Source organism: Umbelopsis ramanniana (genome assembly GCF_025399195.1).
Source record: "Umbelopsis ramanniana AG unplaced genomic scaffold K450scaffold_13, whole genome shotgun sequence".
Classification (NCBI taxonomy): domain Eukaryota; kingdom Fungi; phylum Mucoromycota; class Umbelopsidomycetes; order Umbelopsidales; family Umbelopsidaceae; genus Umbelopsis; species Umbelopsis ramanniana.
The window spans coordinates 252,333-280,140 of NW_026252099.1; the positions used below are offsets into that span (position 1 = coordinate 252,333).

The window sequence follows — 27,808 nt, forward strand, 5'->3', positions numbered from 1 at the left end:
TAGGCGGCCGTGCTTAACCTCTTCACCAATCTTCCTTTTTTTTTTTTTTGGTGGGAGAGATGTTATCATGCTTACTTAGAACATGGAAGATAAGCCGATTCTTTGCCATTTTCTAAGCATGTTATAGCAGGTTTGAAAGATACAAATCGCAGTCTTACTGAACCACAAGCTTCCTAACACGGTCATTAGTGAGATACCATGCCGGTACATTTGCGTCGGCATATTGTTGCTGAACTAACGGATTGGATCCATTCTATCATAACGATACGACGTGGAAGCATTTTTTCAAAACAATAGCACCACATTGTGTAAACAACTTTCATTTTTTTTTTCTCTAATAACTTTCGAAATATTTTGTGAAAGTGAGTGGTGTCCCTTAAATAATGGCGAAGACGTTCTGACAAGGAACGACTGCAAGCGTAAATCGAAGCCTGGTTACAAGCCAAATAAAACTCGTTTGTGATTGGCCGATTCAATAGGTCGCAATTTTTGGCTTGGGTCGCCCCCCAGCTCAGGCACCAAAGCTGCAACCAGCAAGCCTTAGATTTCTTTGATTTCAGAACACTTTGTCGTATAAGCAGGTATACTTCTTACGCTCATGTTGATTACTTTAACATCTATTGGTCAACAATGCTCAAATCCGATTCACTTGGTTTTAATTTTAGAGGCAGTTACTCCCAAATGAGTACAATCCTTTCTGATCGTCAGAGGGACGAGTTGTAAGTCGTCATCCGCTTACCTGTTTCATTCATGTCTAAAATGGGGAACACGGCACTGTGTTATGAAAGCGATGCGATCCAGCAGGAGCATGCTGTATATACCTGGCGATTCATATACATCGAATTCAAATGCGCATCCATCTACACATTGCATTCGCTGGAAATTCATCAGAAGTGTCCACCTCATATCAACTAGAGAGCCCACAAACCGATGTGCCTGTGGATATGTTGCTGATGGCTTCCTATTATCAACATATCGGCCGTGGTTCATTTCATGTAGCAATCCTTTCCAACTCGCCTTACCGATAGTTTGTACTCGACACGCATATTTCAACCCAACCAACACCTTATCTCCAGGGAAAAAAAATAAACCTAAACTGAAGGGAAGTAGGGTAAAAGTACATATATTAACCGCACATTCTGTTACATTATAGACATAAAGCCATCTTAGATTATCTCAGCGCCAGTGGATTCCATGATTCGTTCACAGCACTAAAAGCAGAGTCACTGAATGACGATTTTGTGCCTGATCCCAAGCAAAAATACGCCGGCCTATTAGAAAAGAAATGGACTTCAGTCATTCGGTTGCAGAAAAAGGTGGGGAGATGGATTTTTTTTTCTTTGGCTTATCCTCAAATCGCGAGCGAGTAAGATGAGTTAACCCATCTATGGCTCTTCTTCTGACATAGATTATGGAACTTGAGAGCAAAACATCTCAAATGCAAGAAGAACTAAACAATGCACCTGTACGTAAAGCCACAAGCTCGGTCGATTGGATACCCCGCCCGCCAGAAAGACAAACGCTCACCGGTCATCGTAACCCTGTAACGCGAGTTGCATTCCACCCTGTATATCAAATTCTCGCAACAGCTTCAGAAGATACCTCAATCAAAATATGGGATTATGAGACGGGTGAATTTGAGCGCACATTGAAAGGTCATACAAAGGCTGTCCAAGACTTGGCGTTCGATGCAAAGGGCAACATACTAGGTAAATAGATGTGTGGGCTATTTCTCTTTTTCTCCAAACAGATCAAGTCTCACTTATCCCATGGTATCCCTATATATACAGTTTCCTGTTCGGCTGATCTGACAATCAAGGTTTGGGACCTCAACAATGAGTACAACTGCATCAAGACCTTGTATGGACATGATCATAGTGTATCATCTGTCGCTTTCTTACCATCAGGAGACATTATTGTGTCCGCTTCCAGAGACAAAACCATTAAACTTTGGGATGTTGCATCTGGGTAAGTACAAAACCTTATACTGCATTTCAGACGTTGGCCAAGGGGGCAACCTAACGTGACAATTGCATTGCAATGCATGTTTTAGATATTGTGTCAAAACATTTACCGGGCATCTGGAGTGGGTTCGTTCTGTCCAGCCTAGCGATGATGGTCGATTATTAGTGACATCGTCAAATGATCAGGTAAGCCTTTTGTTGTCTCTCTGTTTTTTCCATCTAGGACTGCGAAAGTTTTGATAATAATTGCCCATTGTTAGACGTCTCGTCTTTGGGATGCATCTACGGGAGAAACTAAAATGGAATTCCGAGGTCACGATCATGTTGTGGAATGTGCAATATTTGTTCCTGTCAACGCCTATCCATATGTTCGTGAGCTGATCAATGATACAGTAAGTTATTTATTTATTTATTTTTGGGGGGGGGAGGAGGGTTTTCGATCGACTTGTACGTAAGCAATATCTCGGAACGACAAGGGAAGTCAGTTCCACTAACCACACAATCTAGTCCAAGGCTGGAAAAGAACAGCCGATGGCAGGTCAATACGTCGTTACGGGTTCTCGAGACAAGACTATCAAGCTTTGGGACGCTAGCGGCCAACTGTTACATACCATGATAGGTCACGATAATTGGGTACGCGGACTTGTGGTGCATCCCAGTGGCAAGTTCTTGTTGTCGGCATCAGATGACAAGACCATAAAAATCTGGGATCTCAAAACTGGTCGCTGTATGAAGACTATAGAGGCACACTCACATTTTGTGACATGCATATCGTAAGCATCACTGTGTTCATGACTTATGTTACATTGAACATAAATATTAATGTATCAATTTGCAGATATTGCCATTCAAGTCCCGTTGTTGCCACAGGAAGCGTTGATCAAACTGTCAAGATATGGCAGTGCCGATGAAGAGCAAAACTTTTTTGCAGAGAAAAAACTAAACAGAAAACAAAACAAATAATAACATACGATACGCAAAGCCAACAAAACCAAACCACAGTGTATGGCGAAATGCTCATGGGATACTTGCTCTGGCAAAATTGTGTCTGTGAACCACTTCTTTTTTCTTTTTCATTTTTCTTTTCTGTTGCATTAAAGTAGGTCACTTCATATTCCTTCTACCTATGAGCCAGAGAACATCCTACTGACGCGTTTTAGATTATTTCCCACTTTCTTTTCTCCCCCACATATTCTTATCTATGTTGTTGTTCTTCTTTTTTCTTCTTCTCTGGATTTCCAATTGAGCTATGTGTCTGTATCCTGTTGTGCATGTTGCAATAACTATCTGGTAATGTCGTAAGGAAAGCATCGAGATGTAGTAATAAGAACGATTCCACATGAAACATATCTTTAGCCCAACCGAGGCTGTTTTCATTTGCCTTGAGAGTTATGGCCATCCTAATGGTGGCCCATCTTTTCCACGTGGAGCTGACTGAGTCTATTTCAAACATTACTTTAGACGTTTTCGCACTCAACCCCTTCCCAAGACATTCCGCGACACACACCATACTGAGCGGCACAGACATTCCTGTCACAATCAACTCATCATGGCAACCGATACCGTTTTTGAATCTATGACCGGGGATGTTGATAACATTCCCAGAAAAATGCCGGAATTACACTGGCAACATCCATACAAGCAAGGGTTTGCAACAGTGGCTCAGGGTCGAAGCCAGGAACCGGTCAACTTGTATTACGAAATGCACGGCAACGGCCCTAGAAAGGTGCTTTTCATAATGGGTTGGTTTACATTTCATAATCTTTCTATCTGCTGTATGGCTTATAAGCTAATAGAGAGAAAATGAACATCCCACAGGCTTGAATACACCATGCCAAGCGTGGGATTATCAAACCAGTGAACTGGCTCCAACTGGCGAGAGTACTATCGTTACATTTGATGCTCGTGGTGTAGGATGGACAGGTATGTACGCCATTGTAAAGGTTATTTACCCAGGGGGTCTCAAGTCTTAGCTTTCTTTCGGTAGACGGTAGCTGGGATTCTTACAACACCACGGAGTGGGCCAAAGATGTGCTAGAGTTGTTGGACCATTTGGGATGGGCATCCGAGGTGCACGCAGTTGGCTATTCTGCAGGTGGACAAGTGCTACAACAGATGCTGTTACTGTCACCGCAACGATTTAAATCGATCGCACTTGTTTCAACCACGGCCGGTGGTACTCGACCCTTTACCGGCGCATACACATTGATCAGCAATTTGTTCGTGTCCGATCCGCACGAACAGCTTCGTCGCCTTATGAAAATCAATTATACCAAAGTACAGTATGCGTATCAAATGGGCCTTGCAATATGACGAAGCGACTGACATATATCGAGCTTTTAGTCTTGGTTGGATCAGCGACCGGACGATGACAGCAGCGTCGATACCAATTTTGAAAAGGTCTTCAAGGTATCGTGAGTCTCACGCGAATGTAAACACTACCATCGATGTTGCGTTCTAACCAACCTTTTTAAAACAATAACATACGATGTCCTAAAGAAACAACTTGAACGAAATACACGAAATCGACCGCAGCAGGTCGGCGGCATGGTCAGCCAAGCCATTGCCTCGATGAGACATTGGGTCACTGCTTCCGATCTGGCTAAAATTCGATCGTACGGAATTCCCACTTTGGTTGCAACAAGTAAGAGCCTCTCTTTGTTTATGTGAGTGGACTGGGCATATCTGTGCACAAATCTCACGCTCACTGCGCAATATTTAGATACTTGGGACAACTTTGTACACACTTCCCATAGCTTTTATCTTCGAGACCACCTGCAGCCGGATGTGTTCATGGTGTTTGAAGATACCGGTCATGTCATTCCTACTGCCAAATACAAAGAGTTCAATAGCGCGCTCGTGCAACTTTGGACCAAAGCAGATTCATCTAGCAATGATCAATAAAACATGGCATAGAACTCAATGATGCTTATCCATTGTAGCACACTGTAACATCATCTCCCGCACCCAACCTGAGAATCAAAGAAGTACAATATACAACCAGTCTGGAATGTATTTATTCTGTAATTACAGCAGCGAGTTTTAAATCTAATGAGATAGGACTAGTAATGATGGAGGAAAAGGATGAAGGTTTACTGTCTTTGACAGGGGAGTTCGGGAACTTGACCGATCTTCTTGAAGTGCTGGATGAGATCCTTGGCAACATTGGCAGTGTTTTCGGGGGTGATCTTGAACTTGGCATAGACATCCTTGATAGGCTGTATAGTAAAAAAAAGCAAATAGTTAACATCACTAGAATATTCTACGAGACTGACAATCCTTTCCTTTTTCAACTTACGCCAGATGCACCGAAAGTGGTCATGCCAACTTGGGCATGAGAGTACTGTTGCCAACCGAAGACGGTAAGAGCTTCAACAGAGACGACAGGAGTGTTCTGGGGGAAGACAGAGAGCTTGTATTCGTGGGATTGCTCATCGAAGAGGTCAGTGATGGGCATAGAGACGGTTTGGACCTTAAGACCCTCCTTCTCCAAAAGCTTGGCAGCATCAACAGCGATGGCGACTTCGGAACCAGTAGCAGCCAAGACAACATCGGGCTTCTGCTCAGCGTGAAGAACGTAACCACCCTTGCGGACAGCCTCAATGTTAGAACCTTCAAGTTGGGGAAGGTTTTGACGGGAGAGAGCAATGACGGAAGGACGGTGGTCGTTCTCCAAAGCGACAAGGTAACAACCAGAGGTCTCGTTACCATCAGCGGGTCTCATGGTATAGATGTTAGGGGTAGCACGGACCAAAGCGAGGGTCTCAATAGGCTGATGGGTGGGACCGTCCTCACCAAGACCGATGGAATCGTGGGTCATGACATAGATGACGCGAAGGTGAGAAACAGCAGACAAACGAGTAGCTCCCCAACCGTAGGTCAAGAAGTTCAAGAAGGTACCACCGAAGGGAATGAGACCTTGGTAGGCAGCAATACCGTTCATGATAGCAAACATAGCGTGTTCACGGACACCATAACGGACATAGCGACCATCGTATTGACCAAGACCAGTGGAAGGATGTTGGAAATCGACAGCCTTCTTCCATCGGGTCAAGTTGGAGCCAGTCAAATCAGCAGATCCACCAATGAGTTCGGGAACAACATCAGAGAGAGCGGTCAAGACAGTCTCAGACAACTTGCGAGTGGCAACAGCGGGGTCAGAAGGAGTGAAACGGGGAAGAGCCTTCTCCCAACCTTCGGGAAGCTTGCCAGCAAGACGACGCTTGAGCTCAGCAGCCTCAGTGGGGAATTCCTTCTGGTACTTGGCAACAAGCTCGTTCCATTCAGCTTCAACCTTGGCGTTCTCTTCAGCACGCTTAGCCCAGAAGTCATAGACTTGCTGGGGAACAACGTACTTCTCATCGGGGTTGAAACCGAACTTTTGCTTGACGTTTTTGATATCGTCAGCTACAATCAAGGTAAGCTTAGTCATGAAACACTGCATGACAGGCAAACGCATTACAAAGACACTTACCGGAAAGGGGAGAACCGTGAACCTTCTCTTCACCTTGGTGCTGAGAACCATAACCTGAAAATATATCCTTGTTAGCAAGATACAGATTTTTGAACTCCATAACCTGTTTATATACTTACCAATGGTGGTTCTAATCTTGATGAGAGTGGGCTTCTCAGTTTCAGCCTTGGCTTGCTCAACAGCCTTAGCAATGGCTTCAAAGTCGTTGTCACCATCAGCGACAACTAGAACTTGCCAGCCGTAAGACTCGAAACGCTTCTGAACGTCCTCAGTGAAGGAGACAGCAGTGTCACCATCGATGGTAATCTTGTTGTCGTCGTACAAGGCAATAAGCTTTCCGAGCTTCCAGTGACTGTCAAAAGAATATGAAACGGAAAAAAGCGGTTATTAGTCAGTCTTGACTAAACATTCTATCGGTACAGTAATACATACCCAGCAAGAGACACGGCTTCAGCCGCGACACCCTCCTGGAGACAACCATCACCAAGGATAACATAGGTATCGTTGTTGAAGATTTCGAAACCAGGCTTGTTGAAGGTAGCTCCGAGTTGAGCTTGAGCAAGGGCAAGACCAACAGCGTTGGAGACACCTTGACCAAGAGGACCAGTGGTAACTTCAATACCTTCAGTCCAGCCACGTTCAGGGTGACCAGGGGTCCTAAAAACAGATAATATGCTTGGTCAGAAATCTGCTCCGACCCAAGTTTTTGACCCAAATTGAAACGTCATTCAAATGCACGTTTTCACAGCCAACTAAAAATTATAGGAAGGCATGCATCTATTGTCTCAACCCGATCTCCCAATCTACTTACTTGCTATCGATGGCACGGAACTTCTTGAGGTCATCCATGGTGACATCAAAACCAAGAAGATGGAGCATAATGTACTGAAGAGCACAAGCGTGACCGTTGGAGAGAACGAAACGATCACGGTTAGCCCAGTGAGGGTTCTTGGGGTTGACCTTGATGAACTTGGAGAACAAGGTCTGGGCCATGGGAGCACAACCCATAGGAGCACCTATAAACACCATACTCATCAGCGTCTATAACGCGTTCAGTCATGATCAAAATCAATCTACTTACCAGGGTGACCAGAGTTAGCACCATGGACAACATCGGCGGCGAGGGTACGGATGGTGTTGACGGCAGTAGCCTCGACAGTATTAACCATTTTTATTGCGTTAAAAGGGGTTGAAAGGATGAAAAGCTGTAAAGAGGTTAAACGCAACCTTTTGAAATTGAATGGGACTGTTTTTTAAATTTCTGGTACCTGCCTTCCTTTTTTTTGGGGGATGAGATGTTGACTCGGGCCATTACTCGACTGCTGATTGGCTGTACCATCATATATTCCGTCGATGCTTTCAACTTGCACCGCTTTGAATACATTGAACCATGACATATTTTATCTAATGTGATTGTAAAATACAAGTCTACACTGCTATTCCATCATTTGAACATCTTGTATGTGTCAAATAACAAAGCTGTGCATCGATCCAGTAAAATGTAACATGTTGTCGGGTAATTTCCCCTGTTGGGGCAAAGTGCCATATTAAGATTCAAAGCTCAGCATAACACCGATAGATGTTATCGCTCATAATCTGCTGGAGAATCTTCTGGAGGCCAGAAAAAATGAGAAATGAAGTAGAAAAAAAAAAAAGCTAGCATAGATAAAATTTTTATTACAAAGCTAATCATCGCCAAAGTTGCTGATCCATTTTCTTTGAGAAATTGATGTTTAAACAAAACGAAAGCGAAAAAAAAGAAAGAACACAATGCTAGAAGGGACACAAATCAAAATGTATCAAACAAAATAACTCCATCAGAGTGATGGCTTTTGACCTTTCGCTAAACGAAAAAAAATGGGCGGGGTAAAATATATGGTTAACATAACGCTGTCCTGAAAAATCCATAAAGCACGTCATGTAACTCACCATCTAGCAAAGCTCTGCTGGCAAAGAATCGCACATCCCCATCCTTGTCATTAGTAAGTTTTTGTAGCGAAGGTACCACAGTACTTTCGATAAGATCAGCAGTATTGGCATCCTGTTTCAATGATGGAGTGAGAGTTTCAAGAGCCTTTGCCACATTGAAACGTATATTTGGTATAGGGTCCTCAGAGAGACTGATGACCGTAGGCAACACATAGTCCTTAATGATGCTAGGTGAAAGAGCATCCGTCATTGTCTAAGGGATAAGGTTTAGGTATGGTTGAAAGTCCCGGGCTTTCTAACACAATCACTTACAGTCAAGGTGAAAATGGTTGTCATTCTGTACAGATAATTTTCATTGTCAGCCATTTTGATGATCTGCGTAATGACAGTATCCTTTGCCCATTCTGCTCCAAATACTTCTGTCAACTTCTTCAAGTTGATAGTGGCTGCCTCTCGAATTGAGTAGACAGCGTCGCCGAGCCACGACATACAAAGGTTGAGCAACTTTTCGTCAAAGAACTCTACACCAAGCGGCGAGGCCAGCAGAGGAATATATTCAATTATAGCGAGACGCACACGCCACTGTCTGTCTTCAGCGAGTTCGGTAATGGCTGGTAGCAGGGATTGTGAAAGAAGGTCGATTCCGATGACTACAAAAATCACCAAGCGGTCGGTAAGCATGGGTTATTATGTATCTTGACGGATCAACGTTACAACTGACCTTTGTTGATTTGCTCCAAATTAGCAATGACATTCAATCTAACATCAGGGAATTCGTCCTTCAGCAACTGCAAAAATAGAGGAAGCAAATGTTCGATAGTACTAAAACGAAAAGGGTAAGTACTCGGTGTGTTGTCAACCCATGGCCAAAAATAGGCACGTACTCTTCCTTTCCAAGAATTGGCGAGAGGCCGCTGATATGTAGAGCAAGAGCAGCTCTGACGTGTTGGTTACCGTCCTCTACCAACTCACGAATGCAAGGTAAGAAGCTTTCCAAAATGGTCTGCTTGTCTGCGAACTTGGCAAAACCTATCATGGCGACATGTGTTAGAAGAACCATTCTCCACCTATACATACCATCCAAAATGCTTCCTTCTTACCAGGAACCTCTCCTGCGGCAGCAGTTCTGACTTCTCCCTCGCTATCCTTCAACAAATCAACAAAGGTTGAAACCAACTCTGCACGAACAGTGTCTTCTCCGATGGCGTCGCAAACCTGTAACCATTCCGGAAATTGCTTAGAAAAAACTAGAAAAAATGTTATTTTTCTTGTGCATTAGCCAGTTATATTTACCTCTACGAACTTTGAAGCCACCATATAGCGGACTCTCCATGCCTTGTCACGAGCAAGAGACTTGAGTGGCTCCAACAAAGTTTCGCGATTCTTTTGCGCATCAAATCGGTTTGCAATGGCGATGAGAATTTCAATAGTCAATAGTCGAACAGAGTCTTGGTCATCACTTGCGAGCTCGTTAAACAGCGAAAGAACGAATGTTTCTAAATGTTCCTCCGATACAACACTGGAAAGTGTCTAATAACGACAACATCATACTGGTTATTCGTCAAAGCTCCCAAAACTATTTTTCACATGGTCAGTATCAAATTACCTCTAGGGCCTTGGTAGTTGATCTTCTGACCATTGGCGTCTCGTCGTGTACAAGTTGAGCAAACATGCTGTCGGTTATAAATCAGTTTAGCAAACCACGATGCATGAAATTTTTTGGTTTTGGTCATAGTACATACTTTCTCCATTCTTCTTGCTTTTGGGCATCAAAAGCGCTATAACAAACTGCAAATAAGCCAGCTGCTGAAGCACGGCTTGTGAACCATTCACCTTGAGCAAGGCGCTTGACAAGAGGTGCGAAATCATTATTTCGTTGGCTATCTTCCATTTGAGTAGCAATTTGTCTCAAGGAGCTGACAGCCTAGAGGAAAATGCCATATCAAAACATTAGGTCATGCGTGTCATCTCTCACGAAAGTTGTCGTAGTCTCTAACCTTATCTCTAACTGTCGCGTCTTCGATAGCAGCTAAACTCTCCAAAGGTACTAAAAGGCGAGGCAGATACTCTGAGCCACCCAAGTAAGGGCTAAGGTTGGGCAATTCTTCCGCTAAAGCGAGCAAGACTTCATCTTCATCATCGATCGAGTCTGAATTTGAGAGTATTATATGCCCATAGTAAGATAGCGGGAAGAGGAAAATAAAATGATAACAGAATTAGTTTGAAACGATAAGAAAACGTTAATGATATGGCAAAATATCATGTATATAGGAGCATCCATGCTTTCAATATATAAGGTGAAAAAAAGCCGGCGAAACTTCCGGATGCCGATTGATTCTCAAGCGAAAATCATGACGATTCGAATCAAGGGAAGTGGGGGAGGGGGCATAGGAAGGGAATGACAATGCATAAGAAACAACAAGACTCACCATCCAAGAAAGGGATCAATTCGTCTCTTGCTCTTTCAGGACCAAGGGCCGCGGCAATAACAGTCAACTTTTTGCAGGCATTGACTCGATATTGCACATCGTCGTGCTTAAGCTGGTCAATCAGCGCGGCTACCGACGAAAGGTCATCGTCATCGTTCTGGTCGACTTCGGAAACATCCATGGCAGTGGAATCGGGTACTGGAGATCTATCCTCCTCCATATATTCTGTAGGAGTCATTGGGGTTGAGTCCACTTCCATTTGTTGCATTGTATTGGACAAAGAGTGGCGCTGACGCTAAAGAGTTGGATGATGTGTGTGAATCACGCCCTGCGCAAAATGGAAAGCAGTCCCTATCCCAACCCTACCCAGCCAATTTTTTTTTATAAGCATGGGCCTCGATTTCTTACAGCTTGGGCGGTTTGAGGAATGATCGGCCTGCTATGGGCTTTATACGCTAAGAATGCAAGCACTGATAGCTGCTTCTCTTTTCCCATCATTTTGTTGTTATTTTGGCAGCAAAAGACGCTTACATCGTATATGGTATATGCTGCGTCCGTCATCGAAAACCCTATGTTTGACGTACATAAAAATTTTGGTCTGCACCCTTTTTCAGCTGAAACCCGACAGCTCTTTGGTGCACTGGCATCGAAACAAAATCAATATACCATCTGCAACCAACGCATGAAAGTTGACCTTATTCTACTACAGCTTGGTATTGTTGCTCGACGCCTTAGCTGCCTTCTCACTTCCGTTTAGCGCTGTCACTTTACAATGAGTACATTATTCAGTTTCGACCATGACGACCATCCATCCCTCCGTTTGAGCACCGCCTCCGAAGGCCATCCAGACGAACCAGCAATTTCTATCTCAGAAGACCATGACGAACCTCCATCAGAAGACGTTTTATCCAAATCATACTCGGAACGGTGCCTCAGAGATGAATCCGTCTATGAAGTCGCTCTTGATGAAGATTTTGCTGCATCCAACGCTCAGGAAATCCTAGGTAGTAGAAAAGTCACTAAAGCCGACTTTGAGCAGCTCAAAGTCATTGGAAGAGGAGCGTAAGTGTATTAATGTCTCAGCACTATCTTAATGCTGTCTCTAAGCCATCTCCTTTCAGCTATGGAAAGGTTCTTCTTGTACGGCATAAGGCTTCCCGAAGGCTCTATGCTATGAAGGTGCTCAAAAAAGCCTCTCTTTTTCTCAAGATCAAACATGCAGAACACACCAAGGCTGAACGACAGATCCTTGAAGACTTGAAGCATCCTTTCATTGTCCAACTTTACTATGCATTTCAGACGGACGATCGATTATATTTGATATTAGAATTTGCAAGTGGGGGCGAATTATTTACGCACATGGCAGCAGGTAGGCGATCTTGATTGGCCATCGCACAACAACGAAAAATTTAAATTAACCCATTTTTTTCTCAGAACGCATGTTTTCTGAAGAAGTAGCCTCATTCTATCTTGCGGAATTAATCCTTGCTCTAGAACACTTACACTCTCTGGGAATTGTTTATCGAGATCTCAAACCGGAAAACTGTTTGCTGGATAGCGATGGCCATGTGGTTCTGACAGATTTTGGCCTGTCAAAGGTGGCAATTGAACAAAAGACAAATACAGTATGTGGGACAGTCGAATACATGGCACCTGAAATCTTAATGGAGCAACACTACAGTAAAGGCGTTGACTGGTGGAGCTTGGGAATCCTGCTGTTTGAGATGATTGTCGGACATGTAAGTACTACTCACTTTTAGCATTGACCTCAAATGATGCATGTCGTACGCCTTCCCATACCATTATTAACATATGCCATGTAGACTCCATTTAATGCCGGTAATAGAAAAAAGACCATGGATGCCATTCTGAAAAAGAAATTGCAGGTCCCTTATTACGTTTCTTCTGAAGCCAAAGATCTGTGCAATAAGGTAGGTTCGACTCTCACAGATGCATGCCGTATGCTATAGTTGACTAACTGAATTATTAGTTATTGCGAAAGAATCCTGACGTTCGTCTGGGCTCCGGTGAAGATGATATCACTCGCATCAAAGGTCACCGCTTCTTCCGCAAGATTGATTGGAAAGCTATGGAAGCACGTCAAGGAACGCCTCCCATTGTTCCCATTCTGGTAAGCCATTATATTCATTATCACTGCCAATCGCTGCCTGTCATTGATCATCCTATTTTTATCGCAGACTGATCCAGAATTGGCTGAGAACTTTGATAGTAAATTCACCAAGGAAATGCCTGTGGAGTCCCCAATTGATATCCCTTCTCCCCTGAGTGCAAGCTATTCAGACTTCTTCCAAGGATTCAGTTATGTAGCCAAGCACAACCACCTGGATGCCTTTTGCAACTAATATGGGCTACAATGTCAGGGTTATCAGTAGAGGTAATTCCAATACGCACTGTGTTCAAGCCCAGGAAACTTTTTATCACTTGGTTCGGTGATAAAAAAAGTAATATGATCTAGAATGTAAATAAGTCATTATTCAATTTCAATTAGCAAATATGAAACTTCTTGTTTTCGAGTACATTGCACTATCAAAAATAAATATTTATCTCTTTAGTACAATTGACTTTACGATAATAGATATTTTTCTTTTTCAGCTCTGTATTGGTGAATGTACTCTCGTATCGGCAATATTGATCTAAGCTTTAGGCTGCGGTGAAGAATCACCTGATTAAAATCACGTGAACTAGTGGCTTGGCAAATTATTTTTTTTCGTTGGAAAGAATAAGTGAGTCAATCGCTGCGGCGCCAAAGTCGATCTTTCTGTAACTTTTTAATCTACCATGGGTGAGTCCAAGTTTTACAACTTACTGCAATGCCTAAGCTTTACCCATACTAACATGCTCAATCTCTAGGTAAGGAAAAGACTCACGTTAACGTCGTCGTCATTGGTCACGTCGATTCCGGCAAGTCCACCACTACTGGACATTTGATCTACAAGTGCGGTGGTATTGACAAGCGTACCATCGAGAAGTTCGAGAAGGAAGCCGCTGAACTCGGTAAGGGTTCCTTCAAGTATGCCTGGGTTCTTGACAAGCTTAAGGCTGAACGTGAGCGTGGTATCACCATTGATATTGCTCTCTGGAAGTTCGAGACTCCCAAGTACCACGGTAAGAAAATTTTTCAATGCACAGCGGTTCTAAATTTCTGTTGTCATTCGATTTGAGAGGCTTATCATAGACCCTTGTTTCATTAGTTACCGTCATTGATGCCCCCGGACATCGTGATTTCATCAAGAACATGATTACTGGTACTTCCCAGGCCGATTGCGGTGTTCTTATCATTGCTGCTGGTACTGGTGAATTCGAAGCTGGTATCTCCAAGGATGGTCAAACCCGTGAGCACGCTCTTCTCGCTTTCACCCTCGGTGTCCGCCAACTGATCGTTGCCATCAACAAGATGGACACCACCAAGTGGTCTGGTGACCGTTATGACGAAATCGTCAAGGAAGTTTCCTCCTTCATCAAGAAGATTGGTTTCAACCCCAAGTCCGTTCCTTTCGTCCCCATCTCCGGATGGCACGGTGATAACATGTTGGAGGAATCCACCAACATGCCCTGGTTCAAGGGTTGGACCAAGGAAACCAAGGCTGGTTCCAAGTCTGGCAAGACCCTTCTTGAGGCTATTGATGCCATCGACCCCCCTACCCGTCCCACCGACAAGCCCCTTCGTCTTCCTCTTCAGGATGTCTACAAGATCGGTGGTATCGGTACAGTTCCCGTCGGTCGTGTCGAGACTGGTATCATCAAGGCTGGTATGGTTGTCACTTTCGCCCCCACCATGGTCTCCACTGAAGTCAAGTCCGTCGAAATGCACCACGAACAGCTCGTTGAGGGTGTTCCCGGTGACAACGTTGGTTTCAACGTAAAGAACGTTTCCGTCAAGGATATCCGTCGTGGTAACGTCTGCTCTGACTCCAAGAACGACCCCGCCAAGGAAGCCGGTTCCTTCACCGCTCAGGTCATCGTTCTTAACCACCCCGGTCAAATCGGTGCTGGATACGCTCCCGTCCTCGATTGCCACACTGCTCACATTGCCTGCAAGTTCGCTGAGCTCGTTGAGAAGATCGATCGTCGTTCCGGTAAGAAGCTCGAAGACAACCCCAAGTTCGTCAAGTCCGGTGACTCCGCTATCGTCAAGATGGTTCCTTCCAAGCCTATGTGCGTTGAAGCTTACACTGACTATCCTCCTCTTGGTCGTTTCGCTGTCCGTGATATGCGTCAAACTGTCGCTGTCGGTGTCATCAAGGCCGTTGAGAAGGTTGACAAGGCCACCAAGGCCACCAAGGCTGCTGTCAAGGCTGGCAAGAAATAAGCTCATTCGCCACCACCAACAACCACTTAAAAAAATAGCACATCAAAGCCATTTCACCCAATCCTTAGTTTTAATGAACTGTTGCCCTGTCTAGAGTATTGTGATTTAGCACTTGTGCTGTTTGTTTCAAATACAATTGTTCTATTACATCAAACATATTTGACTTTTATAATGCAATAGGGGAATTAATAGACGTGAAGGATAAAGTGTGGTATGATCAAAAGGCTAACGAGGTTTCATCTAGAGGGCGAGCAGTGAGACGAGCATCGCCCCACATACCGCCAAAAGACCCGGTGCTAAGTGCTGGCCATCGCTGCTAGACAAGAAACTTGACGGCTGTGCTACGCTTTCACCGTTAACGCTATTGCCGCCGCCAGATGTAGGAGAAAACAAGTTGGATGTCGTGATGTTGGGAGCTTGTGGGTTGATTTTGACCGTAATGACAGTATTGGTTTGCTGTAACTTATCTGTGAATATAACCTTTTTCCAGCACAACTGGGTCAATACCATTTCCACATGCTTCTATCTATTGCACAAATGTAACTCACATCATAAATACCCGCTGGGACATCTTTTGGAATGGGAAACTAACATGCATTTGATGTGAGTTCTATGTGACAGTGGCGTGATATGTTTGCATGAAGTACGCTATAATGCTTACATTGATAGCCTTCTCGTAGAATGAGAGATTGTCTCTGCCTTTGCTCAATTTTCCAGACTGTGACACATCAGCGTTGGCAGTGACGACAAAGTTGGTAACATTTAGCTGATTAGAAGCGTTTGGGATGATGGAGACGGCCAATTGCAGAGCTACATTGATTGTGAGCAATTGTATAATATAACGATGTCACCTTCATGGGTACTTACTTTGTGATGCCGCGATACTGCTAGAGAAAGAGTATACAACGGGTAATATTTGACCTGCAACATAGATAGAGTTGGGTAGTGGTGAAAGGATGTCAAAGGTCCCAGAAATGGATGTCACTGCGCCGTAAGCGGTTGTAGCCAAGACCAGCACTACAGAAACCTGACGAAGAATATTGTACATTATGACTACCAGAATGTTGAAGTTAATGCAAGAGGAAAGAGTTGTGTTTTTGATAGAAGTCGAATGCATTTATAAGATTTCAGTTTTGACCCTGTGCGAATCGAAGTCATGAAATTCATAGGAGACATTCCAGCAATCTGCTTTTTCCAATTTGGCAGCAAACAATCAAACGCCAAATCGCCAAAGAAGAACATGCCAGTTATATCTATATTCCATGTAGATTTTGAATCTGTAAAGCATGATTACCGCTATCTGCTGAGCCTTCCACTGCAAGTTAGTATCTCATTGTAGGCTTGAACTTTGCTAAATAAGTACCAGAATAAACTAAATGTCCAAGGAAACCTTCATTAAACTTGCACTTTGTACCTTCCTTGTATGTCTTTTATGATAGTATAAACCGGCTACTATTAATATTGAAGATCACATCGCTTTTTTCCATGTGAAAAGCAATTTACAGAGTCTTACATGACCTTCGTTCTAAATAAAATCTACTGTGGCTGTAGCCAAGTAAGCATCACAACCAAATCCTTTGTAGGTTCTGACGCTTCATCTGTGCTCCAGCAAAAAGGCTATTTCTATTTTTTTTTATTTTTTATAAATCTTATACATCTGCGCATATCTTTTCTTAAACAGCATGTCTGTAAGGTCACTGTGACAAAGTCCGGTGTATAATGTCGATTATGAACCAACTTTCTTCAAAAATCCTTTTAGCAATTGCCTATATCATAGCCATACTATATAACGTTACGGGCTATTGTATGATACGGCAGAGATGAGGTTTCAACGCGTGAAAGTGCCATCAGGTATTTAGCCTTGGAAGGCTTCACTCGCCTCCTAGCGGTAGAAAAGTAACGAGGTCTTCATTGCAGCTTTAGAAGTTGTGAGCTCAAATGACTAGAAAGATAATTAATTTGCCTAACATTGGATCGAAATGGAACAGGAAATGTTCTGGAGAAAGTTATGACTGCAAGTTGAGACGCATTCGGTCTGAGTGCTATAGCCTGCAAAAGAGAGGGTTGAAAGGATTCAAATTGTCAACCAGAGTTTTGAAGGTCCGCCCAGCGATATTTAATTTTTGTAAAGTGGATGTTTGTTACCCCCTCTTTTTCATTGGCCATCTTTTAAGTAAGGAAGCCATCCATCCATCCATCGACATACCAATCCATTCATCTAACTCGCTTGTTACATTATAGCATGGAGTCAGTACAGACATTCGGAAGAAAGGTGCGTTTCTTGATTATCAACACACATAATCTAGCCATTACAACATGCAGGGCAATCGAATCCAGATTGCCTTACCTAGTGAACGCAATTATCAATACTACCTATGTGAACGACACTACTATATTTTACTACATACTCGACTTCGCTATTCCACAACATATATTGCAACACGATCGACACTTTTATCAAAATTCAGTGCAATGGGTGGAATTATAGGAAACATTGGGACGGAATTAGCTAACATTTACCGTTATTACTTTTTTCTCTCTTCAGAAAACCGCTACTGCCGTCGCTCACTGCAAGCGCGGAAAGGGTCTTATCCGTGTTAACGGTTCCCCTCTTGACCTCCTCGAACCTGAGATCATGAAATTCAAGGTCTATGAAGTCGTCCTTCTCCTCGGCCAAGAGCGTTTCAGCAACATTGACGTCCGCATTCGCGTCAACGGTGGTGGTGCGTATTTTTTTTTTTCAAAGGAAAACCCAGTGCGTGCCGACAAGGCGGTAAAAGTACCATTGAATGCTAATCCAGCCATCTGAATCACAGGTCACGTCTCCCAGATCTACGCTATCCGTCAAGCTCTTGCCAAGGCTGTCGTTGCCTTCAACCAGAAGTTCGTCGATGAAGCCTCCAAGAAGGAAATCAAGGAAATCCTCGTTCAATTCGACCGTACTCTCCTTGTTGCCGATCCCCGTCGCTGCGAACCCAAGAAGGTATGTTATCAGTTAAAAGCATGGATATCAGGTCATAGCGACAATGTCACTCATTTGCCTTTCTTTTTTTTTCTAGTTCGGAGGTCCCGGTGCCCGTGCTCGTTACCAAAAGTCTTACCGTTAAGCGGTACCTTTATTGGATGGATTTTTTTTTCCAAAACTTGGCTCTTATAATTGTTTGATATGACTCAATAGAACAAGTCGTGTCTTGAAAATCATATTGGACTGTCAATGTATGCGTGTGTAATGTGTGGGTTGGGTGTGTAGGCCAGGTGGCGGGAATGCAATGACATATTGCTAAGGTACACCAGTTGCTGGTAATAGGAGAGGTCCAAGGGCGGGTGGAGAGGGGTTGTGAGGGAGGTCAATCAATTATAACCATGGTGTAACGAGCGGTCAATTTTACTCCCTTTGCACTCCGTAACCATGTTGTCTCCACACCATGTAGGATGTAGCGCCAACTTGCCAATGAAATCTAAATCAATTCAACCACCTTGCTTATATCGCTTTCCGTGGGGCTCTTCAAGCTTTACGTCGCTAGATTGTATATAGACAATGGATGTGTTAAAAAGAAGTTGTGGCATGATATACGTGCGAAGCTCTCACACGTGGGTCTCCTTTGAGATATAATCTACTCCCATTATGTTACTAGCTCATTGTCAGTGATAGTGATAACCCAGTCCATTTACCCACTCTCCCTAGTACACCTATTTAGATTCAATGGCCCCTTCGGATCCGGTTTTTCTGTAGTCGACTGACAAAATATTGCCTAGTATACCCTCCTCATGTGAAAAATCAGTGTTTCTATTTTGTCCATTCTGTCAAAAGTTCCCTCTTCTCCTCCCTCTTATATCCGTAAACTTCACGCTTTCTCCAATTCCTTTCATCGTCCAACTGGATCTCTGCAACAGATCTATTTATGATCGCCTTGTTCTACATTAATACGATTTGTGCACACCGGGACACGTCAATTGAAAACCATCTGAACAGCCGCGTATGCGAGTGGTGTTATTAGCAGTCGCGTACCTTATGCTCTGCGATGGCGTAACTTGTCGATGTAAGGTCGTCTTTCCGCCGATAAATGATTTTCATGAGAAGTTTTTTTTAATATATTATTAGCCCTAGCACATGAACGATCCCTACATCGTAGACATGAGCTTCATCGTAAACATAGTCATATAAACGATGTAGTGGACACAACAACTACACCATCAATGGAGCCATCCTCTACCAACCCTATCGACCCTGACTCAACTTCAAGTGATGCTTACGACATCATGATTGCACAAATTATCTCACAACTTTACTCCAACTATACCTCAGACATGACACCTTTAAACGTAACTGCACAGCCAGATACTCTTCCGTTTGAGAACTCAACCTTAGTCTCAGAGTTAGCAAATTCTACACAAACTTCAACTCACACAAAGACAGCAAGCCACCATCATACGCCTCATAACACTGCTACGCGTCGACCTTCCAAGCATGCAGTTGAACATCATTCGGCAACGAACACCATATCCACGCTTGCTGAGCAAGAAACGGATTGGCCAGATAGACAATCGGCCCATCCCCATAAATCACACAAACCACCAGACACTAAGAAAGACGACGATGACGATGACGATGACGATGGCGATGACGACGACGAGGACGACAGCAGCGATGATGGCAGTAACATAGCAGTAGCGCATATTATTACCCCATCTGTTACAGTCTCAGCAAGACCTAGCGTGACGGCCAATTTGGAGAGCCCTACCAGTACACAGGCGGAAAGCGAAGCTGTCCGAGCAGAAAGAGCCAACAAGATCATAGGTATTGTCGTTGGGCTTGGTTGTGTTGTGATCGGCGCTGCTGGACTTGCTGGAATCATCATAATCCGTAAACGAGAGAAAGCAAGACAAATCGTGCTGGACGACCCAGATGTACAAACCCGCTGGCGACCACAATCCTTTCTCGCTGTCGTTACTACCGCTGTCACTCGTGCTCAACAAAGTTGCCATAGGGAAAACAGTATCAAAAGCAATGGGTCCTCTGAAAGTAAATATGGACAGGGGCAAACAAGGCCACAAAGTCCCATTGCTGTATGATATAAAGCCCTTAGAAAAACTTTGAGCGTGTTTCAGTAAATTTCGTTAGTCAATACATTGTTCCAAGTTCATTTTCCCTTCAGTGTATCAGTTATGTTTTATCTAGCGACGCTCTTTTTATTGTTTAGAAACATAAAGAAGCGTGTTAGATGAAGGAGATATTAATATTCATTCCAATAAAACACTGGCAATCAAGTCTATTCCAACACACGCCTCACTGGGGTCGATCTAGCTGGCTGTACGGCGGTTATAACTTCAATACATTATGCTTGAGAAGTGAAAAGGGGAACAAGCGCTTTTTTGGTGACCTTGCCCATAGCATTCTTGGGAAGCTCGTCCATGGTCTTCAAAAGGGTAGGCACCTTGTAGAAGGCGATCTTGGGTTTGAGAGTAGCTCTCATAGTTTGCAGATCAAGTTCCTGTCATTTGTGATTAGTTGCTATCCTATATTAACTATCAATTGGGTATTTTTTTTTAACTCACTTTGTCAGTATTCATCACTACAACAGCAGCAACTTTTTGTCCCCATTCTTCATCTTCTACTCCGACAACCGCCACGTCTTGTATGCCCAAGTCGGCTGACAGCATTTCCCTTTCAATTTCCAAGGCACTGACCTTGTATCCGCCAGTCTGTTCCCCAAATTCTAATTAGATAGTGTGCCCCTTGAGAGGTAATTAAGGTTCGCACTTACTTTGATAATGTCTACACTACTTCGACCCATAATGGAAAAGTAACCCTTGGCACCGTGACGAATGCCAATATCACCAGACTTGTACCTATAGAGAGGGGTGAGCACAGGATCCACAATACAAAAAAAAAAAAAAAAGCCACATCGTTCATCTTGACGTACCAGCCATCTTCTGTAAATTCCTTAGTGGTTGCCTCTGGGCGATTGTAATAGCCCATGAAAACATTGGGCCCCTTGACTTGGATAGCGCCAGGAACTTCCCGCTCGTCGGTGACATCCATATCAAATTTACCCGAGCCCTCAATAGACTCGGCCATTAGACGTACTTGCACTTTGGGCAGTGGAAGTCCCACGGTTCCTTCTACACGTTCATTAATTTCGTAAGGTTGGCTGAGTGCCATACCAAATTCGCTTGTACCGTATCGCTCCAATAACACCTGATGTGAGATGGTTTCCCATTTAGCTCGAACAGGTGTAGGTAGAGATGCTGATCCAGACACCATAAGACGGAATTTCGCACAAGCCGCGGTTGCAGCGACTTGATCTGACTCTGATAGCCCGGTGGTATAGTGCTTGATCAGCTTGGCTAGAAAGGGGAAATAAAAAAAATAAAAAGCGTCAAGGTCATGAACAATGACGTCGGATGTACCCTATCAAAACATCTCATTTTGACTTACAGTAAATAGTGGGGACAGCCATAAAGACGTTGATGCTATCGCCTTCTTGACCACTAATCCAGCGTTGCCACACAGCATTGTTATCAAACTTTTCCAGAATTTCCACAGTGGCACCCGCAAACAATGGGCATTGCAGGGCATTGATGATACCATGGACATGGTGGAGTGGAAGTACGTGCAGAATTCGGTCACTGGACTTCCATCTCCAAGCCTGCACGAGCCCTTCTGTTTGCACCGTAATAGCCTCATGTGAGGACACAACTCCCTTTGGTTTACCTGTCACAAGTTCAATATCAATATGGCTATCGACATATTAGCATTCATCTGTACCTACCAGTGGTGCCACTAGTAAAGATGATCAAGGCAGGTCTAGTGATCTCCATGTCAAACAGCTCCGGAATAGCCTTTTCTTGTACATCCATATCAGAATCTCCGAACACCTGAAGGTCGATTTTCACCGTTTTAGCAACATTTCCCATCACAGCCTCGTATTTGGGATGAGCCAAAATGAGTGAAGCTTCCGAGTCCGTCACACTGTACAGGAGTTCATGCTCAGGATGTGCCGTACCTTATGAGGTCAATTAGTAACACACATTGTCAACGTAAAAACAATTTTCCAGTGCAACTCACAAAGTGGAACGGCAACGCCTCCAGCTGCCCAAATAGCCCATTGCCACACTACGTATTGGTAGCCACTGTTCGTGCAGGTTAACATCATGTCAAAAAGTATCATAGGCTTCATTCGCCTTACCTTGGGCAGATGAACGCAATGCGTTCACCGTTCAGGTCACTTGTGAATTGAAAGTACGGTTTTAATACTTGTTTTGGGAAAAGCATTGAAGGTAGCGGCGACCGTCTGTCCAGAATACTCACTTTCGTCCATTTAAGATCTTGTTTCGAAATATCGCGACGGCTGACACTAAGTCTCCATAGGAGTAGCTTTTAGAGGTTCTAACGTCAACCACGGCGGGGTGGCTTTGGTCTAGCTGCTGAGCGTGACGAACGGCTTGTTCGAATAGGGGAAGCTTTGGTAGAGCTTTATTGGTTCAATACGAGAAGGTACGATATATAAGTATAAATATAAGCAATGTCTAACAAAGTCATTGGGTGCTTCTAGTGCAGGACATTACCAAGTTTTGTGGACATTGGGGGGAATTGGATTACAAGTTGAATTGAAACAGCAGTGCCTCCCCCCGTTCAAATACTCTCGGCGGGGGGCTAATTCGGTTAGGCATATAGCCGTTAATTCATTCGGGCCTTTAACGACCGTAAAGTAAAATCGTCTATTTCAGTGTTGCCGGCTGGCAACTGTGTGTGGTCTCGGTTTGTAGTAGCTACCGAAGGATTAATTTGTCCGTTGCCTGTAGGTGGAGTCACACTAACGAGTGTTCCACTGCTGCCGGTAGAGTCTATTTTCAGGATGCTCACCAATTTGGATATGAGCATTTCAATTTCGTTCTCATTTGCTTTGGTTTCATCTTTCAGCAACTTTCGGAGCACATCCTCGGTAGGTGCTCCGCTTTCACAACTTTGAACCGTAGTCTCAAGGTCACTTAGATTGTATTTGGTGACGCCTTGCGAATTGAGACATACATAAAGCGACTCGATATTGATCTTGGGTTTGATATTAACAGGTTGCTTCTGCGACTGGATGTGGGTCGAGATTTTGCGAACTATGGGCGATGAATAATGGACATAAGTGTTAAAAAATTCCAGTAAGGATGCTTTGCTGATCGTTCGTAGTTCCACTACATCTTCGTCAACTGTATTTAAATTCATACATTAGAACTGCAATATTTCGTAATTGCGGCAAATTGGCCAGAGCACTTACCTTGTCCAAAGTCATATGTGCCATACTGAATCTCAGACCAGTATCGGATACCTTCTTGTCCCAAATTCTTATCCTTTTCCAGTTTGTCAGCAATGAGAGAGTTCACTTGTGCCTGGTATTCTTTTTCAGAGAGGTTTTCAATAATGGTTTTCAACGAGTCAAGGAATTCCTCAATGCGATTTTCCAAGTAAATTGTGTCTTTCTCGCTTTGAATAATAAAACGCAGGCCCATATTTGCAATTTGTTTGCGTATTCCGCTGAAAACCAGGTAACCTAGCTGTTCCTTGGTTCGAAGCTGATCAAAGCAAGGTTCTTGCATAATCTGAGCTACCAAGCTGAGTCGAGCTCTAGATGGAATGTCGGTTGCTTCGCAAATTTGTATAAAGTATTCGATTGCAGAATTAACATTGCTCTCATCCATTAATTTACTAGTAAAAACGTATCGACTGCCTATATATCAACGTTTAGTGGGGCTGTAACAATATGCTAACATCATGACGTAGAAAGGAAAAGCGGGGCTGGGTTGCATTACCTTCTGGCAGGTTTAGTGTCCGCGGCTGTGACAATTGGCTGGGTGAAAGAGCGCGAGGTTTGAGTATGCTCTCAATCATGTCAGTCATTCCAATTGCTTCGTTTGCAAAAGCATTTCCATGAACTAGTACTTCTATAAAGAGATCAGACAATAGAGTTGGATAATAATCCTGAATATCTTGAGACGTAATAGATTCCAGTTCAAGCAATTTCTCTTCTGCCGTCCATAATCGTTCATGGGTGATATGGGATAGGTAAAATAAAGCGAGCTGATAAGGCGGCTCCAGTGCAAAATTCTTGTAGGATCGGATAAGCTGAAAAAAAACAAAAAAAAAAAAGGCAACTGAAGTTAACCCAAACGGTACTCTCTGTGTGTGGGAGTCAAGGTGTACAATTACTAACCTGCTCCTTAATAAGCTTGAACCGACTTGGCTCTACCGTAAAGTTCCTCATTTGCATTAGAACTTTTCTTAGAAGCAAAGGCAACTTTTGATTGTAGCCTCCGATATCAAGCTATGGTAGGTCAAGCACATGAGTCAACATTGGTTCATATTGTTAAACTTGTCAATTACCAATTTGCAAAAGTAAATTCACTTGCCAGTATGCCTCCAGAATGTTCATCAACGTAGTAGAGTAGACCAGCCACTTCGGCATCATAGGAATACACATTTAATGAATCGACCAGGAGCTCAGTATACAGTTTTGTTTTGACACTGTTGGCTGGTGAAACGTCTGCTGATGGATTCCTTAATAATATCCACATATTTGTGCGAGGTACCCAAAATGTGTCGTCTTTCTTATGCCACAGTCTTATCGTTGGGGTGTCCTTAATCAGTTCTGGTTTCTTTTGCTTCGTATCAATTTGGCGTCTGTTTGTTTCAAAAATGGTTGGAATGAATTCATTAATGCCTGGGTAATGAAGTTCTTCGATGGGCGATACCATACGAATTGCCTTATTGGATAGCAAAAATGCATTAGGAACGTCCCGCCAGATTGGTGGCTTTGTTACCAGATTTAGATCCCACTTACATCAATGATTGACTGCTGCATAGGCATTTCTTCATACTCTGTTTCGTACCACTGTTCTCTTTTTGTAAGTTCAATGCCTTTGGGAGGGTTTCTTGTCGTCAACGTTAAGCGAAAGGCATTTTCATCTAGCCAAGCCAAATGATCTTGAATTAAACCGGCGTCATACTCTCGTATCAGGCTTGATGCACTAATAACCCATTCTCTTGGATAATTTTGATGCATTTGTTCAACCAGCAGAGATGTATATTGTGACGGGGAGAAGTTTTCCCTGAACTTGAAAGAAAGTCGGGCGAGTGACTGCACTTCACGAAAGATGTTTTCTTGTACACCAGTTCTCTTCAGCATATGAATATACTGAAATACGGTGGCTACCACATCTTCATAATGAGCCAAACCATCCTCAGTCAAATCGATGCTCACTTTGAAAAAGTCGAAATTAATGCCACCTTCTACTGGACCAGAACTAAGATAATTTGCCCAACCCTTTTGCTTTAGGTAGCATAAAATGGACCCTGCGCCTTCATGCCCGATCAGATGAGAGAGGTAGTGTCCAGGCTATTGTGAATACACGTGAGTAAGCATAGAAACAGTTAGGCAGGTCCACAAGGTAACACACTTACTTGAATCCGAAAGTATGGCTGCTGATATGGGAAAGGAAATGTCAAGTCCAGGCACCGATAGTCCTTGACAGGCATGACATACACTTGTTTCTGAAATGAAATGAAAGACGCGTCAGCAGACATCATGTATTTTTTTTTTTTTTTAGATTCACGATATATGAAGCACCATAGCCCACCATAAGTTCCTTTTCTGTCAAGGGATGACCTTCGAATATTGGCGGTTGTATGTTCTTATTCGGTACATGTTGAAATTTATCCAGGACCCACTCGGCAAGTTCATCCAGAGACTCTGTTCAGACGCGTTAAGACGGGAATGGGTAATCCATTTTTGTTTTTCCATTTATAATTAGAAGGATCTTACCTTTTCCTAACACGCACAATTTCATAATATTTGATGAATAATAGGTGTCATGGAAGCGCAGTAATTCGTCACGGATATTCACGCCGAGCTTTTCTGGATTGTATTTCAGAGTATGTAGATTACCCGTACCAAATTTGCTATATGGATGATTGGGGTTTGTTAAACTCTTTTCTAATTCATGTAAGCGCCACCCATCGGTTTGCAAATTTTTCTTGTGCTCTGTAAAGCATTCGATGAGTCCAAAGGGATTTTTTACGATATGGGTCAACCTGCCTTATCAGCCACATTACCTGAATCAACTGCTTTTAATTCACGCTCAGTACAACTCTCACTAAACAGCGGGCTGATGAAGAATTGAGCAAATCGATCAAGCGCTCCTTGTAGGTAATCGGCACCGACTTCGAAATAGAAATTGGTGTGCTCTGAATCCGTGTAGGCGTTGGAGTGGCCGGTGTGCTCTGAGCAGTACTGAAAGTAGTCGTTCTCTTTGGGATATTTACTGGTACCCATAAACAGCAAGTGCTCACAGAAATGAGCCAAGCCCTCTAGATGATCCTATTTGTTTCCAGGCAGAATAAAAAGGAGTTATTATTAACCATGTGCGCTTTGATCACCTGCAGAAATACTGAAAAAAAAAAAATTGAAACAATCAAATGGGAATCAAACTTAATTCGAAGCACCATGACCGATCGTCCTTTTTTAATTACATTTCTGTCGCTTCATGACAACACCCAAGTTGGTTGAACCAGTATGCGGTGCTGCAATTCATCGTTTGACAGAGTTTTCCAACAGATACTTCTTGGTCATTTTTTCCCACCCGCACTATGTATCTGATACCGACAATGCCGTTCCCCCAAATAGAAAGAAAAAAAAAAAAGACGATATTGAATGCACCAAGGCTATTACTTACAGGATCGCTGAGATTACCAACGTGAACATCGAGGGCTGCACTCGCTTTGTCAGTATTGGCATCGTGAATTAATAATGCCTCCAGTTGATTAGGTAAACGTATAAGGCGGTATTGACGGTCATCATTATCGGGTATTTCAAATTCATGGGCGGTGAATACGTGGTGAGAGCCATCTAGGGATCTTGACCATCCATCGGTTGTCGAAGGCATAAAGAAATGTAGAGGAGAAAGAAGGGAGGCGAGGTACAAAAAGCTATTGACGAGAAAATGCTACGCCATTAAATTTCTTGGTATACAGTGACTTTTCTGGAGTTCGATCACCGAGCTTAGAATGGCAACATGCATGACTACTTATGACACTAGGCTGGGCATAACCCATCAGGCTGTGGGTGTGGACTCGTCAGCAGTGGACGTTAAGCTGTCGCATTTCACATGGTGAGCCATCACCCATTTTTTCTAACTGACTCTAACAACTACCGTATGTACACAAACAAACACTAGGCTCGTGAATGCATCTTTTGCCTAAAATATGACTATCGTGCAAGTCATCATGGGATCTGTCTTTTGCAAGAGGCTGAAGGAAACGGTGGGAGTATAAGAAATATCACTAGTACCGCGCTACGCAAAGATTATCTAAAGATCACAGAGGAGATGGGAAACAGAGCTGATCAAAACACAGAAGCTAATTTGTAGGGGTTTGGAAAAAGTGGTCCTTAATCAAACAGATACTCTATTCCATCGATAGAAAACCTGTTTGCAACAGAGCTGACTTGGGAAAATGGCTATCTATTGGATAACTTCCCATAGACTCTGACAAAGAATTCATATCTTTTGCTCCAATCATCGGGGGAAGAGTGTCAAGCCAAACCATTTTACGAATAGAACCAGCTTATTTCATTCTTATGGTAGCGTCCGTGATAGTGGTGCCACTGCAGCCATCGCCGTCAGATGGACTCTAAAG

General features: G+C 43.4%; 13 protein-coding genes across 13 annotated transcripts; 7 read left to right on the forward strand and 6 right to left on the reverse strand.

The window, feature by feature from the left end:
- The first annotated feature begins 603 nt into the window (after window positions 1-603).
- On the forward strand, window positions 604-3,017 carry K450DRAFT_231014 (uncharacterized protein). The gene is made up of 8 exons (XM_051587355.1): window positions 604-719; window positions 1,154-1,316; window positions 1,409-1,709; window positions 1,791-1,968; window positions 2,054-2,150; window positions 2,225-2,356; window positions 2,472-2,737; window positions 2,803-3,017. Exons 1-8 carry the CDS (start codon window positions 631-633, stop codon window positions 2,873-2,875), a joined length of 1,299 nt encoding a protein of 432 aa, XP_051446766.1. The 5' UTR covers window positions 604-630; the 3' UTR covers window positions 2,876-3,017.
- Window positions 3,018-3,043: 26 nt separating this feature from the next.
- On the reverse strand, window positions 3,044-3,745 carry K450DRAFT_231021 (uncharacterized protein). The gene has a single exon (XM_051587356.1). It carries the CDS (start codon window positions 3,490-3,492, stop codon window positions 3,160-3,162), a length of 333 nt encoding a protein of 110 aa, XP_051446767.1. The 5' UTR covers window positions 3,493-3,745; the 3' UTR covers window positions 3,044-3,159.
- On the forward strand, window positions 3,195-4,937 carry K450DRAFT_231025 (uncharacterized protein). The gene is made up of 6 exons (XM_051587357.1): window positions 3,195-3,706; window positions 3,783-3,887; window positions 3,952-4,241; window positions 4,308-4,373; window positions 4,464-4,608; window positions 4,687-4,937. Exons 1-6 carry the CDS (start codon window positions 3,514-3,516, stop codon window positions 4,866-4,868), a joined length of 981 nt encoding a protein of 326 aa, XP_051446768.1. The 5' UTR covers window positions 3,195-3,513; the 3' UTR covers window positions 4,869-4,937.
- A 1-nt stretch (window position 4,938) lies between these two features.
- On the reverse strand, window positions 4,939-7,710 carry K450DRAFT_231036 (uncharacterized protein). Its single transcript, XM_051587358.1, has 7 exons — window positions 7,520-7,710; window positions 7,250-7,454; window positions 6,871-7,095; window positions 6,558-6,790; window positions 6,439-6,492; window positions 5,263-6,371; window positions 4,939-5,182 (listed from the first exon to the last, which is right to left on the reverse strand). The coding sequence occupies exons 1-7, from the start codon at window positions 7,605-7,607 to the stop codon at window positions 5,057-5,059; spliced, it is 2,040 nt and encodes a 679-aa protein (XP_051446769.1). The 5' UTR covers window positions 7,608-7,710; the 3' UTR covers window positions 4,939-5,056.
- Window positions 7,711-8,089: 379 nt separating this feature from the next.
- Window positions 8,090-11,129, reverse strand: K450DRAFT_231043 (uncharacterized protein). Its single transcript, XM_051587359.1, has 11 exons — window positions 10,797-11,129; window positions 10,365-10,516; window positions 10,110-10,291; window positions 9,974-10,040; window positions 9,661-9,897; window positions 9,468-9,582; window positions 9,252-9,396; window positions 9,089-9,189; window positions 8,680-9,017; window positions 8,368-8,620; window positions 8,090-8,281 (listed from the first exon to the last, which is right to left on the reverse strand). The coding sequence occupies exons 1-11, from the start codon at window positions 11,062-11,064 to the stop codon at window positions 8,256-8,258; spliced, it is 1,884 nt and encodes a 627-aa protein (XP_051446770.1). The 5' UTR covers window positions 11,065-11,129; the 3' UTR covers window positions 8,090-8,255.
- A 334-nt stretch (window positions 11,130-11,463) lies between these two features.
- Window positions 11,464-13,520, forward strand: K450DRAFT_231047 (uncharacterized protein). Its single transcript, XM_051587360.1, has 6 exons — window positions 11,464-11,858; window positions 11,918-12,165; window positions 12,231-12,535; window positions 12,620-12,727; window positions 12,787-12,927; window positions 12,995-13,520. The coding sequence occupies exons 1-6, from the start codon at window positions 11,569-11,571 to the stop codon at window positions 13,157-13,159; spliced, it is 1,257 nt and encodes a 418-aa protein (XP_051446771.1). The 5' UTR covers window positions 11,464-11,568; the 3' UTR covers window positions 13,160-13,520.
- A 1-nt stretch (window position 13,521) lies between these two features.
- Window positions 13,522-15,281, forward strand: K450DRAFT_185567 (translation elongation factor EF-1 alpha). Its single transcript, XM_051584418.1, has 3 exons — window positions 13,522-13,599; window positions 13,668-13,922; window positions 14,009-15,281. The coding sequence occupies exons 1-3, from the start codon at window positions 13,596-13,598 to the stop codon at window positions 15,124-15,126; spliced, it is 1,377 nt and encodes a 458-aa protein (XP_051446772.1). The 5' UTR covers window positions 13,522-13,595; the 3' UTR covers window positions 15,127-15,281.
- An 85-nt stretch (window positions 15,282-15,366) lies between these two features.
- Window positions 15,367-16,174, reverse strand: K450DRAFT_278842 (uncharacterized protein; the record flags this gene model as incomplete). Its single annotated transcript, XM_051593307.1, has 4 exons — window positions 15,367-15,606; window positions 15,675-15,713; window positions 15,788-15,936; window positions 15,994-16,174. The coding sequence occupies 4 exons, from the start codon at window positions 16,172-16,174 to the stop codon at window positions 15,367-15,369; spliced, it is 609 nt and encodes a 202-aa protein (XP_051446773.1).
- A 376-nt stretch (window positions 16,175-16,550) lies between these two features.
- On the forward strand, window positions 16,551-17,239 carry K450DRAFT_231099 (uncharacterized protein). Its single transcript, XM_051587361.1, has one exon. The coding sequence runs from the start codon at window positions 16,640-16,642 to the stop codon at window positions 16,844-16,846; it is 207 nt and encodes a 68-aa protein (XP_051446774.1). The 5' UTR covers window positions 16,551-16,639; the 3' UTR covers window positions 16,847-17,239.
- A 27-nt stretch (window positions 17,240-17,266) lies between these two features.
- On the forward strand, window positions 17,267-18,341 carry K450DRAFT_231101 (uncharacterized protein). Its single transcript, XM_051587362.1, has 5 exons — window positions 17,267-17,299; window positions 17,368-17,398; window positions 17,672-17,849; window positions 17,943-18,109; window positions 18,186-18,341. Exons 2-5 carry the CDS (start codon window positions 17,369-17,371, stop codon window positions 18,231-18,233), a joined length of 423 nt encoding a protein of 140 aa, XP_051446775.1. The 5' UTR covers window positions 17,267-17,299; window position 17,368; the 3' UTR covers window positions 18,234-18,341.
- Window positions 18,342-18,960: 619 nt separating this feature from the next.
- On the forward strand, window positions 18,961-20,661 carry K450DRAFT_278844 (uncharacterized protein). Its single transcript, XM_051593308.1, has 2 exons — window positions 18,961-19,166; window positions 19,229-20,661. Exons 1-2 carry the CDS (start codon window positions 19,106-19,108, stop codon window positions 20,197-20,199), a joined length of 1,032 nt encoding a protein of 343 aa, XP_051446776.1. The 5' UTR covers window positions 18,961-19,105; the 3' UTR covers window positions 20,200-20,661.
- On the reverse strand, window positions 20,331-22,557 carry K450DRAFT_231110 (uncharacterized protein). The gene is made up of 8 exons (XM_051587363.1): window positions 22,317-22,557; window positions 22,196-22,260; window positions 21,900-22,133; window positions 21,566-21,841; window positions 21,051-21,474; window positions 20,892-20,976; window positions 20,683-20,829; window positions 20,331-20,618 (listed from the first exon to the last, which is right to left on the reverse strand). The coding sequence occupies exons 1-8, from the start codon at window positions 22,400-22,402 to the stop codon at window positions 20,463-20,465; spliced, it is 1,473 nt and encodes a 490-aa protein (XP_051446777.1). The 5' UTR covers window positions 22,403-22,557; the 3' UTR covers window positions 20,331-20,462.
- Window positions 22,558-22,638: 81 nt separating this feature from the next.
- On the reverse strand, window positions 22,639-27,247 carry K450DRAFT_231119 (uncharacterized protein). Its single transcript, XM_051587364.1, has 11 exons — window positions 26,848-27,247; window positions 26,228-26,492; window positions 25,938-26,156; window positions 25,753-25,865; window positions 25,577-25,666; window positions 24,957-25,511; window positions 24,526-24,879; window positions 24,330-24,440; window positions 23,929-24,241; window positions 23,397-23,846; window positions 22,639-23,328 (listed from the first exon to the last, which is right to left on the reverse strand). The coding sequence occupies exons 1-11, from the start codon at window positions 27,055-27,057 to the stop codon at window positions 22,808-22,810; spliced, it is 3,201 nt and encodes a 1,066-aa protein (XP_051446778.1). The 5' UTR covers window positions 27,058-27,247; the 3' UTR covers window positions 22,639-22,807.
- Window positions 27,248-27,808: the final 561 nt, after the last annotated feature.